Source organism: Sturnira hondurensis, unplaced genomic scaffold (genome assembly GCF_014824575.4).
Source record: "Sturnira hondurensis isolate 20B ecotype Veracruz unplaced genomic scaffold, ASM1482457v3 Scaffold0000256, whole genome shotgun sequence".
Lineage (NCBI taxonomy): Eukaryota > Metazoa > Chordata > Mammalia > Chiroptera > Phyllostomidae > Sturnira > Sturnira hondurensis.
This window is the reverse complement of record NW_028072887.1, coordinates 1364340-1378908: the sequence shown is the minus strand read 5'-3', so window position 1 is coordinate 1378908 and position 14569 is coordinate 1364340. Positions and strand designations below refer to the sequence as shown.

The 14569-nt window shown below is 42.3% G+C and overlaps 1 protein-coding gene across 5 annotated transcripts in view; it reads right to left on the bottom strand.

The window, feature by feature from the left end:
- Positions 1–14569, bottom strand: part of MGAT5 (alpha-1,6-mannosylglycoprotein 6-beta-N-acetylglucosaminyltransferase) — a 358323-nt gene that overhangs the window by 140511 nt on the left and 203243 nt on the right. For all 5 annotated transcript variants that reach the window (XM_037068662.1, XM_037068737.1, XM_037068872.1 and 2 more), the window contains one exon: positions 477–548. In XM_037068662.1, coding sequence (XP_036924557.1) covers positions 477–548 — 72 coding nt within the window. The remainder of the gene's footprint in view (positions 1–476; positions 549–14569) is intronic.

Below are 14569 nucleotides of genomic sequence, written 5' to 3'. Positions count from 1 at the left end.
ATATTCTCACCTCCCCTCACTGCCGATGCCCTTCCCTCCTTGACCCAGCATAAACTCACTCATCACCATAAATTCAGCTCCAATGTCGTCATCTCTTTGCAATGTCTGCTCATCCCTGCAGGCTGAGATCACACTTTCTCATCAATTCCCACGGGTCTATATTCCAGCATTCACACAGGTATGGTCACTACTTACAACCATCACCCTCATCAGACCTGAGTGCCTCCACATCTGGCGCAAGGTCTTATTCCTATCAGTAGCCTGTCACTTAAGGACGCTCAGAGAATTGCTCCATAAATATATGTGCTCACTGGTTGACTGATTTGGTCACTGAGATTTCCACAGGGCTGAGGACAGAAGTTCTTCAGTTTACCACTATTTCAGATTACAACTGGCATTTCTAGAGGACTCCACATGTATCAACTGGCAGCAGACCCAAACCACAAGACTAATAAGAGGTTTCCAAAATCACTTACTAATGAATTATGATCAGCTTCTTCATAGGGATTTTTTGCTCTCCAAGGTAAATGAGGACACCAATTTTCAACCTGAAAAATATAAGTCAGATGCACTAAGAACATTGGCTCATCTGCAAATGCACTAATATATATACACAGCTCTGAGTGCAGCTCCTGACACGCCGCGAGCACTATACTGAAATGGGTTATTGTTCTTAGTCAGAGCCCCACACTTTAGCTAGGGATCCGGAGGAGGGTGTCCTCTCAGATGAAACAATAATCAGCAAAGGTCCCAAGGAGAATATGATTACATTTTATATCTGTCCTTCAAAATACTCCACAGTGACTGACTCCTTTATCATTTAATTCTCATATTTCTATACCAGGAGAGGGAGGGGTCTTACGGCAGAAAGTTAAAAGACCTGACACCCCCTCAGGGGAAGGAGAAGGGAAAGGTGCCTCTGTGACTTGAGCAGGAGGACAGGAGTGATTCGTTACCTGCTGTGGCTCGTCTGGCATTTGGGCCACAGAAATCAGCCATTTAACTCGGAATTAGGAATGCAACTGATGTTTAAGGCTAATTGACCCGGGCTTTCCCTCATTTTCTGGTTGTTCCCTTGACACTAAGGACCAAGATGATAAAAACTACTGGAGATAGAGATGAAAGGAAAAGGAAAAAAAAAGCCCTCAGTGATTTTGTGAGATCCATTCTGGAAGATGGATTGTTCTGTCAACGCACAAGGGTCTGGTGAGTTGTGGGGAGGAAGACAGAGAAAGGAAATGTGCCAGTTTTTACAGGAATCACTTCAACAGAGGTTATCAAAGAGGATTAGGCAAATTCACAATTTCTAGTAAAGAAAAAATAAAAAATGCATTGAGTAATATTGATGTCTAACCTCATTGTCAAAACTGGCCATACAATTGTCAGACTGCATATCACCCATTTACTAACACATAACGAGATTATTAAAGACGGATAATAAATAGCCATTGAAATAATTGTTTCCTATGGCTAGGAGGATCTACAGAAACCAACAAAGCATGGGGGTGAGGGATGACTTGGAAGGTCACTGAGAAAGCAGGCACGTGTGTGAGACTGCAGCCTCCTGGGTCAGTAACGCAGAGTCGAACAAAATGGTCTGTCTTCCTGCCGAGGGTGAGTTTTCAAAGAAACAGTAGTTTCACTCACCTAGAAACTGTGCTTAAAGCAAGGTGATTTTTGCTAAGACCAAAACAACTGCTGGGATTGCATACAGCCAGATGCCTGCAAATGAGCTGAGAGCGATTAAGCAGAGGGCAGCAAAAGCGAAGGGAGGGTGGAGTCCCTGAAGAGGAAAAGCGCAATATTCTCTTTTTCTTCTTGTGGAGTAAAATTAGACTTTACCATATTTGTGAATAACTTCAGAGGTTCAAAAGGACTCCCCGTGAGGAAAGCTGAAATGGTTTCTACTCATAAAAAAAGAAAGTACTAACTTGACTGGATGCCCATCCTAATTACTGAGACCTCACAGCAATATCACCATGAAAGGCACTATCTGGAGCCCCACAAAGAGAAAAATGAGGGGAAACCAACAGAAAAGAAGCAAGAGGATGAAGCCCAGTGGGTCCCAGCAGAACCGCACCCCTGTGTACCTTGCACTGCTGGGCCAAACTGAGTTATTTAGTACAAATTAAATTTTTGTCAATGGACTCCAGAAAACATTGCTATACAGCATATTTATAACATGAAGGCTTCAAATGATTGCAGACCTCACCGAGAGACCCTCAACCCCACACAAAATGATGAGTAATTTTGTGGGTAAGGTGGGTAAGTAGGGTACATTTGTGGTCAAACTCACACTTCAGAGCAACATCGGGATGAAAAATTTCCTTGTGAATAGCATACCAAAGAAAGATGAAACAAAGAAGTGACTATAAATAAAGAAAACCGAGCAAAAGGAGAGACATTAGTGAGATCGGACACTGTTAACGGAAAGGACGTTTCCTCCTCACTCTTCTACCCTAAGAAGAATCTTCCAAAACACTGATGAAAATATGGTCCAAGGTAATCTTCTAAAATACAACTTCCTATAGAATACTTAAGGCTTTAAACCCTCTTTGAAACTGATCATTTATCTCAGTTCTTGTTACTCTAAATGATGGGATAAATGCTTCCTAAGACTTCAAGGGCATTCCTGAAAGCATGGAAAATGGAGTCAGTCTGTTTTAGCTTCTAGCAAGAAATCTTACTGTCACACATTCACTCATAATGGAGAAAAAACCAACTATGAGCATCTGACACAGAATGAGGAAGGTGAGTTTTTTTTTTTTTTAGATTTTATTTATTTATTTATCTTTAGAGGGGAAGGAGAGAGGGAGAGAAATATCAATGTATGGTTGCCTTTTGTGCGTCCCCTGCTGGGAGTTGGCCTGCAGAGAACTGGACTACAACCCAGGCATGTGCCCTGACTGGGAATCGAACCGTGATCCTCTGGTTCACAGGCTCGTGCTCAATCCACTGAGCTACACCAGCCAGGGCCGGAAGGTGAGTTTTTAAGGTTGTTTTTGTACACAGTGACAGGATAACTGGTTAAGAAGATAATTAAATTGAACACACACCAATTTCTCCAGGCTTGGGGGGGGGGCGGGGGGAGCATTTCTTTCTGAAACCTCAGAGGATTACCAGGATTAGAAGGTCAGCACTGGTAGTAATTCCACCTTGTCAAACGGGCAACCGGTTCCTAAATAAGAGTCACCAGTTACACTCGGGGAAAGTCCCGCTCGAGCTAATAAATCAGCCTCCTAATATTCGGTCTGATTTAGTCAGGCTGCTATAGGAAACTGCACCCCCAGCAGGACGCCAGGACAGCAGAGTGAGCCCACTGCCTTTCGATATGGACACTTCCGTTCCAAATCATCCTCCTCATCTCCTCTCCCGTCCTGGGTCTCAGAACCCCAGTGTCCTGTGTCAACCTGCGGCTGCTGCCGTCCTTCACCCACTGCCTTGGCCGCACTTTTCCACCCGTGACCCTGGGTGCTCTCCCTGGGACAGGGTTGTGTTACCTGTCCCCAAGCCTCCTGCCAGTGGAGGGACTGCACATCCTTAACACAGTCCACAGACCACCACAGTTAGTCCAGGACTTGAAAACTGTCCCAGGTCACGGTAACACACCCAAGAATCAATAGAGGAGCAGAACCGTTACTCTAAAAACATTGGATTTGAAGGCAAAGCTTCTTCCAAGGAAACTAATCTTTTTAGTACATTGGCCTCAGGCAACAAAATGCAGAGGCAGAGAAAACAGAAAAAGACCAGCTAGGCTAGACCTTTCCACTGTGAGAGCTTCATAAATCACTTTTTTGAAGGAGGAATATAAAATTAACCAATTTGATTTTTGACGTCCCTCTTCCCAATGATTTAAACTTCTTTGATTTGAGGGAGTTTTGCAGCTTAATCATGAGCCATGTAAATCGAAGTCCCTAAACAGCTCAAGCAGGTCACACTTTCAAGGTCTGTGGAATGGACAATTTATTATTCTTAAAAAAAAAAAAGTAATGAAATGGCAGCAAAAACTAGAGGAGACTGACATATGTACACGTGTACTTAGGGTAGTTCCTCACAGTAACGTTCAACTCCTTGGAAAGAAGGATGATCGGGCTCTGTCATGGCTTCTTCTCCAGGGATGGATGGTAAGTGTTTCACTCTAATGGGTCCCTGACACAGAAATGCATGCTGTGTTTTACGGATAGTGAAGTGCAATGAAGACTAAAGGAGAAAAATGCATAAGAAAAAGTTTGAGATTATCTCTGAATGATGATGTTATGGGTACTTTTCTTTTTCTTCTTTATACTAATCTGCATATTATGATTTTTACAATGATTTTTTTACATTAATAATTTCTAAAGGAATTATTTATATAAGAACCCAGTCATTTACTGAAGATTCACAGCATGTCAGGGTCTCTGGAAAAAAAACAAGCTTGCATACATTATATCAGTTAATCTCCTAGGTGCTCTGTCAGATTACACGTGAAGAAATCAAGGCTTAGAGGGGTTGGAGACTCGCAAAGTAAGTTCAATAGTCAGCAGAAGGGCTGGGTGACACCTGAGACCTGTGGCTCCCCTGAAAAGCACATGTTAGAGCCACCTTAGAGGCCCAGCTTAGCAAAGGACAGGAGAGTGAGAAAGAGGAGTGGAATTGGCTGAATGAATTCTATGTCCAGCTCTACAAACTAGGAATATAACCTTAAACCATTTGGCTTTCAGGTTTTCTCACCTACAAAATGAAGGAACAAAATAAAGGAACACCTACAAAATTTAAATATATATTTAAATATATATTTTAAAAGGCTTCTCAACCCCACTCCACCCCTGGCCCACTTCCCTTTCTAAAGTTTCAAAAAGGCAGTGAAATGGTAAAAGATAACTACACATGTAAATGGTTCAGCTCTCTAGACTAGTCCTGTGTACCAGACAGGAGGTGATTAATATTTTGGCCAAAGTGCTCGTTAGAAATGGATGTGTATGGGAGGGGGGAGGAGAAACTGCAAAGAACAAAAGGCACAATATATGGAGCCAGACACTAGGCTAAGCACTGTGCACATACTATTTTAATTGGTCTTCCAATAACCCTCTGAGAACGGCTGATAATCATGCCAGATGAGCCCACCGGCACCCGGGGCACCCACAGCTGAGCCCCGAAACCCGGTGCTGCCCCAGAGCACAGGCGCTTATCACCACTGGACACCCACAGAAACCTGACATTCGGTTCCTACAGTCCCATAAGCACAGTCCAGTCTTCAATATTAGAGTGTCAGTGCCTAAACCTTCTACATAAAATCCTTCAAAATCGGTTCACTGTGCTCCCGCTGCTCAGTGTATTTTAAGTTATAATAATAGCTCCCTGCTTACAAACTCTCATCCAACCTCCTGCACATCGAACAGAGTATTTCTACTTCAGAAGGGTTGCCAGGTTTCGGTGGGCATATATGAGAGAAAACAAAACAAAACAAAACACCCAGTTAAATTAGAATTTCATATAAATGATTTTTTTTAGTATAACTATGTCACACACTTACAGTTTTAAAAAGCCATTGTTTGCCCTGGCTGGAGTGACTCAGTGGATTGAGGGCTGGCCTCCGAACCAAGGGGTCACCAGTTTGATTCCCAGTTACAGCACATGCCTGGGTTGCGAGCCAGGCCCCCAGTTGGGGGTGCGCGAGAGGCAACAACACATGGATGTTTCTCTCTCTCTCTTTCTCCTTCCCCTCCCTTCTAAAAATAAATAAATAAAATACTTTTTAAAATAAACAAAATCTTTACAAAAACCATTGTTTACCAGAAAATTAAGTGCCATGGGGTATCCTACAATTACCTAGTAACCCTATACCTCAGAGCGTCTGCATTTCTTATTCCTTCCAGAGAGTTCCATGCATCACTCCCTATTTACTCAGTATGCTCCAACTTCTCCTCCAAGAAGCCTTCCCTGACCTACTCACTGGCCACACTAAATCCTTACTCTATTTTTCTAGAAGGGAACTCGCTACTTGTGAAAATTTCTTCATGTACTATTGTTTACTATTGTTTGCTGCCCCATCCAAATGTAAGCTCCTTGAGGAGAGAAGCTTCAATTTGCCTGTTCAGTGCTTTATCCTCATCCCTGAGAGCAGTGCCTGGGAGATGATAGGGACTCAATCATTATGTGTTGAGGAGTTAATAAATAAATCAAAAACATCACTTGAGATATTTGTGATGATGATTCTCTTTTCCATTTACGTGGCACTTATCCATTTCCATCATTTTGTTACAACGGAGGCATGCTTAGCTTGACCTCAGTGAGAAGAAACCAAGTGAAAACTGAAGGGAATGCTCTAGACCACGTAGGTAGGAGGTAGACCCAGACAGGCAATCGGGTCATGTGTTCTCTATCATACTGTACTGCTGCCACTGACCAAAGGAGGCGGGAATATTATGAACAGAAAGTACAAGCCCACCATGTGCAAGACAGAGCCCAGGCCAGGAGAGATCCATGATAGTTCTGCTCAGGATGTTAGGGAAGGGGCAGAACTTAAGAGAAGCTGCAGTGTGTTTTCAACGTGCCACAAAACCAGCAGGGCTCTAATGAGAAGATGTTACTTTAAAAAACCCATCCCAAATAGTTCTCGAAGAACTGTCCATTTTCCTTTACCCAGGCAAGGCAGCAAATGAATTCCTGTGTTGTCAACTACATAGACAATGCATAGAAATGCTTCCTGTACCAGCTCTCACTGGGTACGGTTCTTGCAGCACAGAAGCAAACTGGCCCCCATCGAGCCCATGTCCATATTGAGGGCACTTCCATAGTCAAAATCACCCGATTTATAGAGGTAGTTACATGATAGAGACCAGGGATACAGTTCCTTTTTTTTGTTGATGTGCAATTTTGCCGGAATCATAAATCCAGGCAAATAATGTGGAGTGGCAACGAGAATTGAAAGATGGGGAAGAAAGCTGTGCCTACCAATATAATTGGCTCATTCCATTCTAATGGTCTAATGTGAACACTTGTACTCCCTTATAAATATAACATTAAAGAACATTATATTAAAATTGTTAATAAGTGCTTAGAATGCCCCTGCTTCATGTCTCAAAATTAATGTTTTAGTAGATTTTAATGTTACACATTTTACAAAGTATTTTTTCAAAATTAGAAAGGTGATAGCTGGGAGAGGTTACTACCAGAACAAACAAAAGGCTAACACCTATTTACAAAATGTTGTAAACAGAATCATTCGTTCAATAAACATGTGTGCCAGGAACCATTATACCTGTGAAGAAAACAGACAACTCCCTCCGGAGAGGATCCTCTGTGTGCTCACTCTCCACGCTGGATGCCGAGGGTCATCCGGGGCTTCTGCTAACGAACCACCCTGCCAGACACCCACACCTTTCACTCTCCCCGGCCTGCTGTCCGGCACCATCCTCCCCTTTCTCGGTGGGCATGTCCTGACCGCTCTACCCAGCACGGACGTCATTACTCCTCAGGAGCATTTCTTCACCCCCCTCTCCTGTTTTATTTTTCTCCATGGCACTTACTACCATCTAAAAATATATATTACTTTTTAACTTGTCTGTCTCCCCCTGCAAAACATAACCTTAATGAGGGATGTTTACCTTCCTATTCGTTGTTTTGTCCCCCATACCCAGAAACACCCAGCAGCACTACACACAGGTGCCCAGCATGCAAACCATGGTCTCTGAGTGTTATTTCCCACAGCAGGACCAGGGGTCCTTAGAGGAATGGTTGTTTCCAGATTTGGGCCGAAATTGTGTAAGACGAACCTGGAAGAGCTTGACATACCGGGTAGCAAAAAACAAACAAAAAACTATTAGAAACTACCAAAGTCATGTCAAAAGGACTCAGAATATAATACGAATTAGCTTGCTGTAGCCCAAGAAGGGGCAATTTGAGACGCAGTAAGAAAATAACTGGAATAAAGTGAACATATCAAATATGTTCCAATCAATGACTTCATAATGATGATAAAAACCAATAAGCATACAAGTAAACAAACAATCCAATTACAGTTCACAGTGGAAGATGCTAGGCAATCAAGAGAGACACATATAAAGATTTTCCACAGGAACTATCCCTCAGGGGAACCAAATACCAGAAGAGGAGTTTTTTCTCTTCACAGAACTATTCCTGGTAGATTGAGTAGGACCCTCTAATGAACGGATGAACCCAGGCTCTGATCACCAGCAGCAGCTAACACCACAAAGAGAGATAAGCAGACATTGATGGGCCAAGTATATATCACCCATGAAGCAGTCTTGCAAAAGGGTGTTAAGCCTGACTCTGATCAAGGCCCAGCTCTAACCATCAATTCACAGGAAATATAAGGGGCCGGGAGCCAGGTTCTACAACAACATGGGTGGGGGCGGTGGGATATAATAAGCGCAGAGTGTAACAAATTCTCTAAGGCAAATAGAGAAATATTTTCAACAAAAAGTCACAGGTTGTGGTAGGGTGGGGACAGAGGGAACTTAAAATTAAAAATAGACTTTAGAGCCCTGGCTGGTGTAGCTCAGTGGATTGAGCGCGGGCCTGGGAACCACACGATTGTGGTTCAATTCCCAGTCAGGGCACATGCCTGGGTTGCAGGCCAGTTCTCGGCAGGGGACTCATGAGAAGCAACCATACATTGATATTTCTCTCCTTCCCTTCCTCTCTAAAAAAAATAAATAAATAAAATATTGAAAAAAAAATAGACTTTAGAGACACCAACAATTGTAATTCACAGTCCTTACTTGAAACCTAGTTCAATAAACTTAATTCATAAGACAGCCTAGAAAATGTGAATACTAACTTGATACTTTATATGATATTAAGGGATTGCATTATTTTTACATAAAATGATATTAATCATTATAATGGGAGTAGTTATATACTTTAGAGGAGTCTCTTTTAAAGCCACACATTGAAACACTCGCACATGGAATCTGCTCCACAATAATGGAGGGCAGGGGTTACTGGAGAAACGAGACTGCCCGTGAAATGACAACTGTTAAACTGAATCGTGAGCACAAGGGAGCTCGTTACACACCTCCTTTTATATACATACTTGAACTTTGCCGTAGTAAAGTTCCCATGTTAAATTTAAAACATAAAACGTTTTTACAACTATTTTACTGGCATGCAATAGAAATTACAAGAGAATGTTTAAAAGTTTGTTAAAGAAAAACAAATTGGAGATGAATGCACTGAAGCCTCTGTCTGTCAGCTGTACTCCAAGGAGCAAGGAGGTGTTGGCTGGGGCTTTGGCAAGTCCTGCCCTTTCTAATTTTTGCAAGGAGGAGGCCAGCGCAAAAAGTCTCCACATAAATGTTGTAGTACCTGAAACTCACCTACAAACAGGGTATCACTGAGAAGATAAACTTGGGAGAAGACAGAGGTTTCGGGGAGAGAACTGAGAGATCAGTTAAGCTGCCTGTTGTATAAACTCAGGACTTTTTTCTTTAATCCTTTTTCTAAGGATGTCTCAGAATTCAGGTAATAAGAGCTACAAAAACACAGAGATGAATAAGATACAAATAAAGGTTGAACTCAAATAGGGAAAAGAACAAGATCATAAATCTCTCCCCACTCTTTTACTGCCAAGAAATGTTATCTCACACAAAGGGAATTTCCTACTGAAGCAGTTCAACATTTAAAAGGTGTGTGTTAGTGTTCTTAGGCAACAGTCACATTTTTCAAATACTCTTGACTTGTCCCAAAATGTCAGTTATGTTTTTTTCACTCAGGTTTCTCCTGCAATCTAAACAGTCAGTTCTTTATCGCTGCCCACTTTGACAAATTAGTCTGTGCAACACAATTTCCAAGTTATCTTTAGCAGCCAACACAGCCCATAAATCCAAATCACTGTGCTGGTTATTAGGATTCCATTTCATGCTTGCATTCACAAACAGTTAAGCTTTCAACCTTTGCTGTTGGGCATTAAACTTGACATTAATCAAGAGATTAAGTACGATGAATTTAAACCCAAGGTTAATAGCATGCTCAGCCAATATTAGTTTTACATATTGCCTAGGGAGAACAGAAAGAGGCAAAGAACTTTATGCCTGTTGTTCATGACACAGAAGAGACAGATCGACAAGTAAGGTAGGCCATTACTTCATTTGTTCCTTTAAGAAGGAGTCACACACACATGCACGCGTACTCACTCATCTAGGCCGAACTAGCATCTGAAGTAACAGCCTACACACATCTTAAGGTCTAGCAACCAGTCACTGGGCAATTTGATTATTTCAGGGCAACTATACTTGCAATGGCAATGGAAGTGCTTTAAAAAAACAGCACAAACCATTTAAGAAGTCTTGAAAGGCATGGTGGTTGCTAGAATAATTGTGTAAACAGAAAAAAAAAATCTGTGTCAAATATATCAGCATCATCTATCAGTATAATATCAATAGGGGTAAAAAAATCATTCTAAATTTCATAAAAGCTGAACGCAGTAAAAGGATCTGCAGAGGGCTAAGTTAATATACCTGAAACAATGACAGAGTAAGTACTTCCCAGGCCTTGTCTCCATAACGGGAGTAGTTACATGGCTCACAAAAACAGATACAGAAAATGAACTGCCTGATGATCTGGAAATGCACGGCAGCCTAATTCATTCACTCCCACAGCTCAAAATGACTGAGCACCTAGTTTTCATGAGTTGTATCCTCAGGAGAATTGCGAGGTGCTGTTTCTTTTTTGGGGGGGTGGGTAGGAAATCAAAACTGTATTTGACAACTAGCAATGAAGATAGATTCATGGAAACTAGCAAAATGGGAGCAAAATTTCAAACACAGGTGGATTTGAGCATCACACTGAATATAAAGTCAATGGCAACAAATCACCTAGTGAGCTGAGTTCAGTTCTCCTTTGACAGGAAGGAGCAACAGCAATGAAAAGTGCAGAAGCCCTCATCAGCTTAACCCCTCAGGGCCACTCTGCTGACTTTCTCCTACTCAGAGCTAGGGAGCCATTTAAATGACACCGTGTATTCCAGGCGTCTGGCCTGCGGTGGAGCTGAATAACTTTTCATTCTTCTCATACCGTCTGCCACCCAACAAGGGCGAGGACTGGGCTTTTACTGCCACATTCAGCCCCTAACACAGCATTGCGTAACAGGCGTCTGTGGGGATAAGGTGAGGGGAAATGCTTTACTTCCTGGAATTTACCAGAAATGATTTGCAGATGACAAATTGGTGAGGGTAAAAGTAGAAGTTTATAATTCCACAATTCAGTGAAGGCTGGCACACTGAGACCACAGGGGACAGAAAAATGAAGAAGGCCATCTCCTAAGACTGGTTGGAATCTAAATGCCTCCATTCAACTGGTGACTGACTAAATTTTATTTCATGTTCTTTTTTTTATATCTGCCAAAGTTGTTAAGTTAAATGTAGATGACTTAAGTTAAACGTAGAAAGAAGAACAGGTTTTTTTCAATAAGGATTAAGAAAAAATAAAAGTCCCTGCCCTGGCTGGTGTAGCTCAGTGGATTGAGCACAGGCCTGCGAACCAGAGGATCGAGGTTCGGTTCCCAGTCAGGGCACATGCCTGGGTTGCAGGCCGGTTCCCTGCAGGCCAACTCCCAGCAGGGGACACACCAAAGGCAACCATACATTGATGTTTCTCTCCCTCTCTCCTTTCCCCTCTAAAGATAAATAAATAAATAAAATCTTTAAAAAAAAAAGTCCCTGGTAAACCTGTTGAACAAGTAAACACATGAAATGAAGATGTCTCTCTCAATCATTTTTGCTACTGCAAGAGAAACCTGGCATATGATACAAGTTGAAGGAAAAAGGAAAGTTTTAAGAAATCAAGAAAAAAAAGATGACAAAAATAGCACCACAAAGCCATAGATATTGTCCAGAATTTTAAAAATATAGAATAGAACTGGCTTAAGAAAACATCTCTAGCCCTCGCTGGCATGGCTCAGTGGATTGAGCACTGGGCTGTGAATCAAAGGGTCACCGGTTCAACTTCCAATCAGGGCACATGCCTGGGTCCCTAGTTGTGGGTATGTGAGAGGCAACCTCACAATGATGTTTCTCTCCCTCTCTTTCTCCCTCCCTTCCCTTCTCTAAAAATAAATAAATAAATTATCTTTTTTAAAAAAGAAAACACCTTTAATAATTTACACTAACAATTCAGCTGTTTCACACATCCAGTTCACAATCTGAATCAAACAGAAGTGTCCTATCCAAGAAAAGAAGCCAAGGGAAATAACTGAATTTCTACATTACCAAAAGTCAAGGGATCTAAAATTAAATTAGATTGCTGAATAAAAGCCATAAATTGATTCCAATTCTAAAATAAATTCAAGGTACCACATAAAATGTCCTAGGCAAGTGACACCCTACAACTGTCCTAAAAACATAACAACATGAAAAAACCAAGTGCCCTGACTGCTGTGGCTCAGTGGATTGAATGACCTCTTGCCAACCAAAAGGTCACAAGTCTGAGTCTGGATCAGGGCACATGCCTGTGTTGTGGACCAGGTACCAGGTAGGGAGTTTGTGAGAGGCAACTGACTGATGTTCTCTCACGCATCAATATTTCTCTCCTTCTCTTTGTCCCTCTCTTTAAAAATAAATAAAATCTTCAAAAAAAAAAGAAAACAGAAGTATCAGTTAGATTTATTGAGTGTCATCTATCTGCCAGGCTCTACTCTAAACATGTTCTACAGTCAGGAATCCTCAAGGCAGGATCCCTATAAAACAAACAAACAAACAAAATTAAAACTATTATTTTACAAAGGAAGAACCTAAGACACAAAGAGGGTGGGTAACTTTTCCAAAAAACACAGTTTAGAAAGCATCAGAGGCACAAGCTAAAGTCCGGTGTGAGGCTCCCCAAGTCAATACTTCCTATCAAAATGACCATATTGGTGAAATTCTGCTCTAACTCTTTTAGGGTGCCTGTTAAGATGATATGATAAAGTGGAATTTTTTTTAGAAGGGCAGAGTTTTCAAAGTTATTTTCAAATTAACACTAAAAGAAAGTTCCTAGTTGTCTCCCCAGGGGAATTACCTTCACTCTCCTGGTTCAATTGCCTGCATCCACTCTTTTTCCTACATTATTCTCCTAAGATAATGAATGCACAGCATGGTGCCAAGAAAATGAGTTCTCAGGAATTGTTGACGATCAATGAGTATAATAGCTGTGTAATAAGTGCTCACTGAACTGAATTCAAATGAACAAAAAGAAAATCCCAATCATCTGCATAAATAGAGATTGGAATAGGCTAATGAAGAACTGTTTCGCACCTCAGGAAGAGAAAAAATAGTTAAAAGTTCTGAAAGAAAACACCCAGGCCGCAACATCAAGTATATATGATCCATCATGTCTTTACACAGCCAGTCTGTCCCACATCCTGTCAGTTTACCTTCCCCAGAATCTCACTTTTCTCTCATCTTAGCCACATCCTGCCTTCAGACGAGTGGGAGTAGGGCAGCTGCTGGAGGAAGGGAGCAGCGTCGCACAGTCCTAGCCACTTGCCAGCTGGACCATTCTCCTAGGCCATCCCAGGTGGAGAAGGGCTGGCGTGGGAATGCACAACCTCCACCTTCACCTTGGTGGCCTGCCCCAACGTGCCAACTCTCAGGAAGGCGTGAAATCAGCTCAGCTCGTCAATCAGGGAGCACAGTTGGACTCTGGCTGAATTCTAGCCAAGGGAAGGGGAAGAAAACTTTTGAAAATTAAATGGAATGAAGAGCATTTTCCTCAGGGTAGGCCAGGTGCTTCTGATGACTGCTCCCTGGAGAGGGGGTTCACCCAGGGCCCCAGGCCTTCCTCCTCTGGAGAAGGAAATGGGAAGATGGGCCACTGGCAACCTAAGCCATTTATCACACACCATGATAAATGTCACAGAATCAATTTGCCAGCAGCCTGCTAATGAGGAGCATCGCACACCCAATCCTCTGTGCTTTTAATTTCCAAGAGGCATTTTAACTGACTTAGCTCAGACATGATCCCCTGGGGAGGCCATGGGGCACCTGTCCAAAAAAAAAAAAAAGGTCAGACTTGGTCTTACAGAGGCCAGAGAAGTAAAGGTGCAGGAGAAGGACAACCCACAGCACCCAGGGCCATGCGCCTAGAGTGTACTGGTTTGGCCTCTATCCCCCAAAAGCTGTTCCTGTTACCTTTGTGCCACAGAGAAGAGGCCCTTGAGTCCTGCGAGAAAAACTACGGAAAAAGCACTTCCTTCAGCCTCATAATGGAGCCCTCCTCCTCCTGCATGGCAGCCCCAGGGAGGTGTTAGCCACTATTTGCCAAAGGGCAACTGCACACAAACCGGGGGAGAGAATGAAAGAGAAATGGCAACTGAGAGCCTGCAAGTGCACGTCCTCTGAAATTAGCCACCACCGTTTCCATGAGGGGTGGAGGGGAAGCCAGAGTTTGTCCTACTCAGCTCTTTCCCAGTACCGTGCCTGGGATAAAGTCTTAAGTCTGTTCCATCTGCTCAACTTTCCTAAAGATGATGTAAGGTCATTGAAGCATGTGGTCTACAAAACGCTCTGCAACCCCTTAACAAAGAGAAACAAATTTAAAAAGGCTGCCACTTTAATTCAAGCGCACAACAAATAAAACTCAAAAAAAAAAA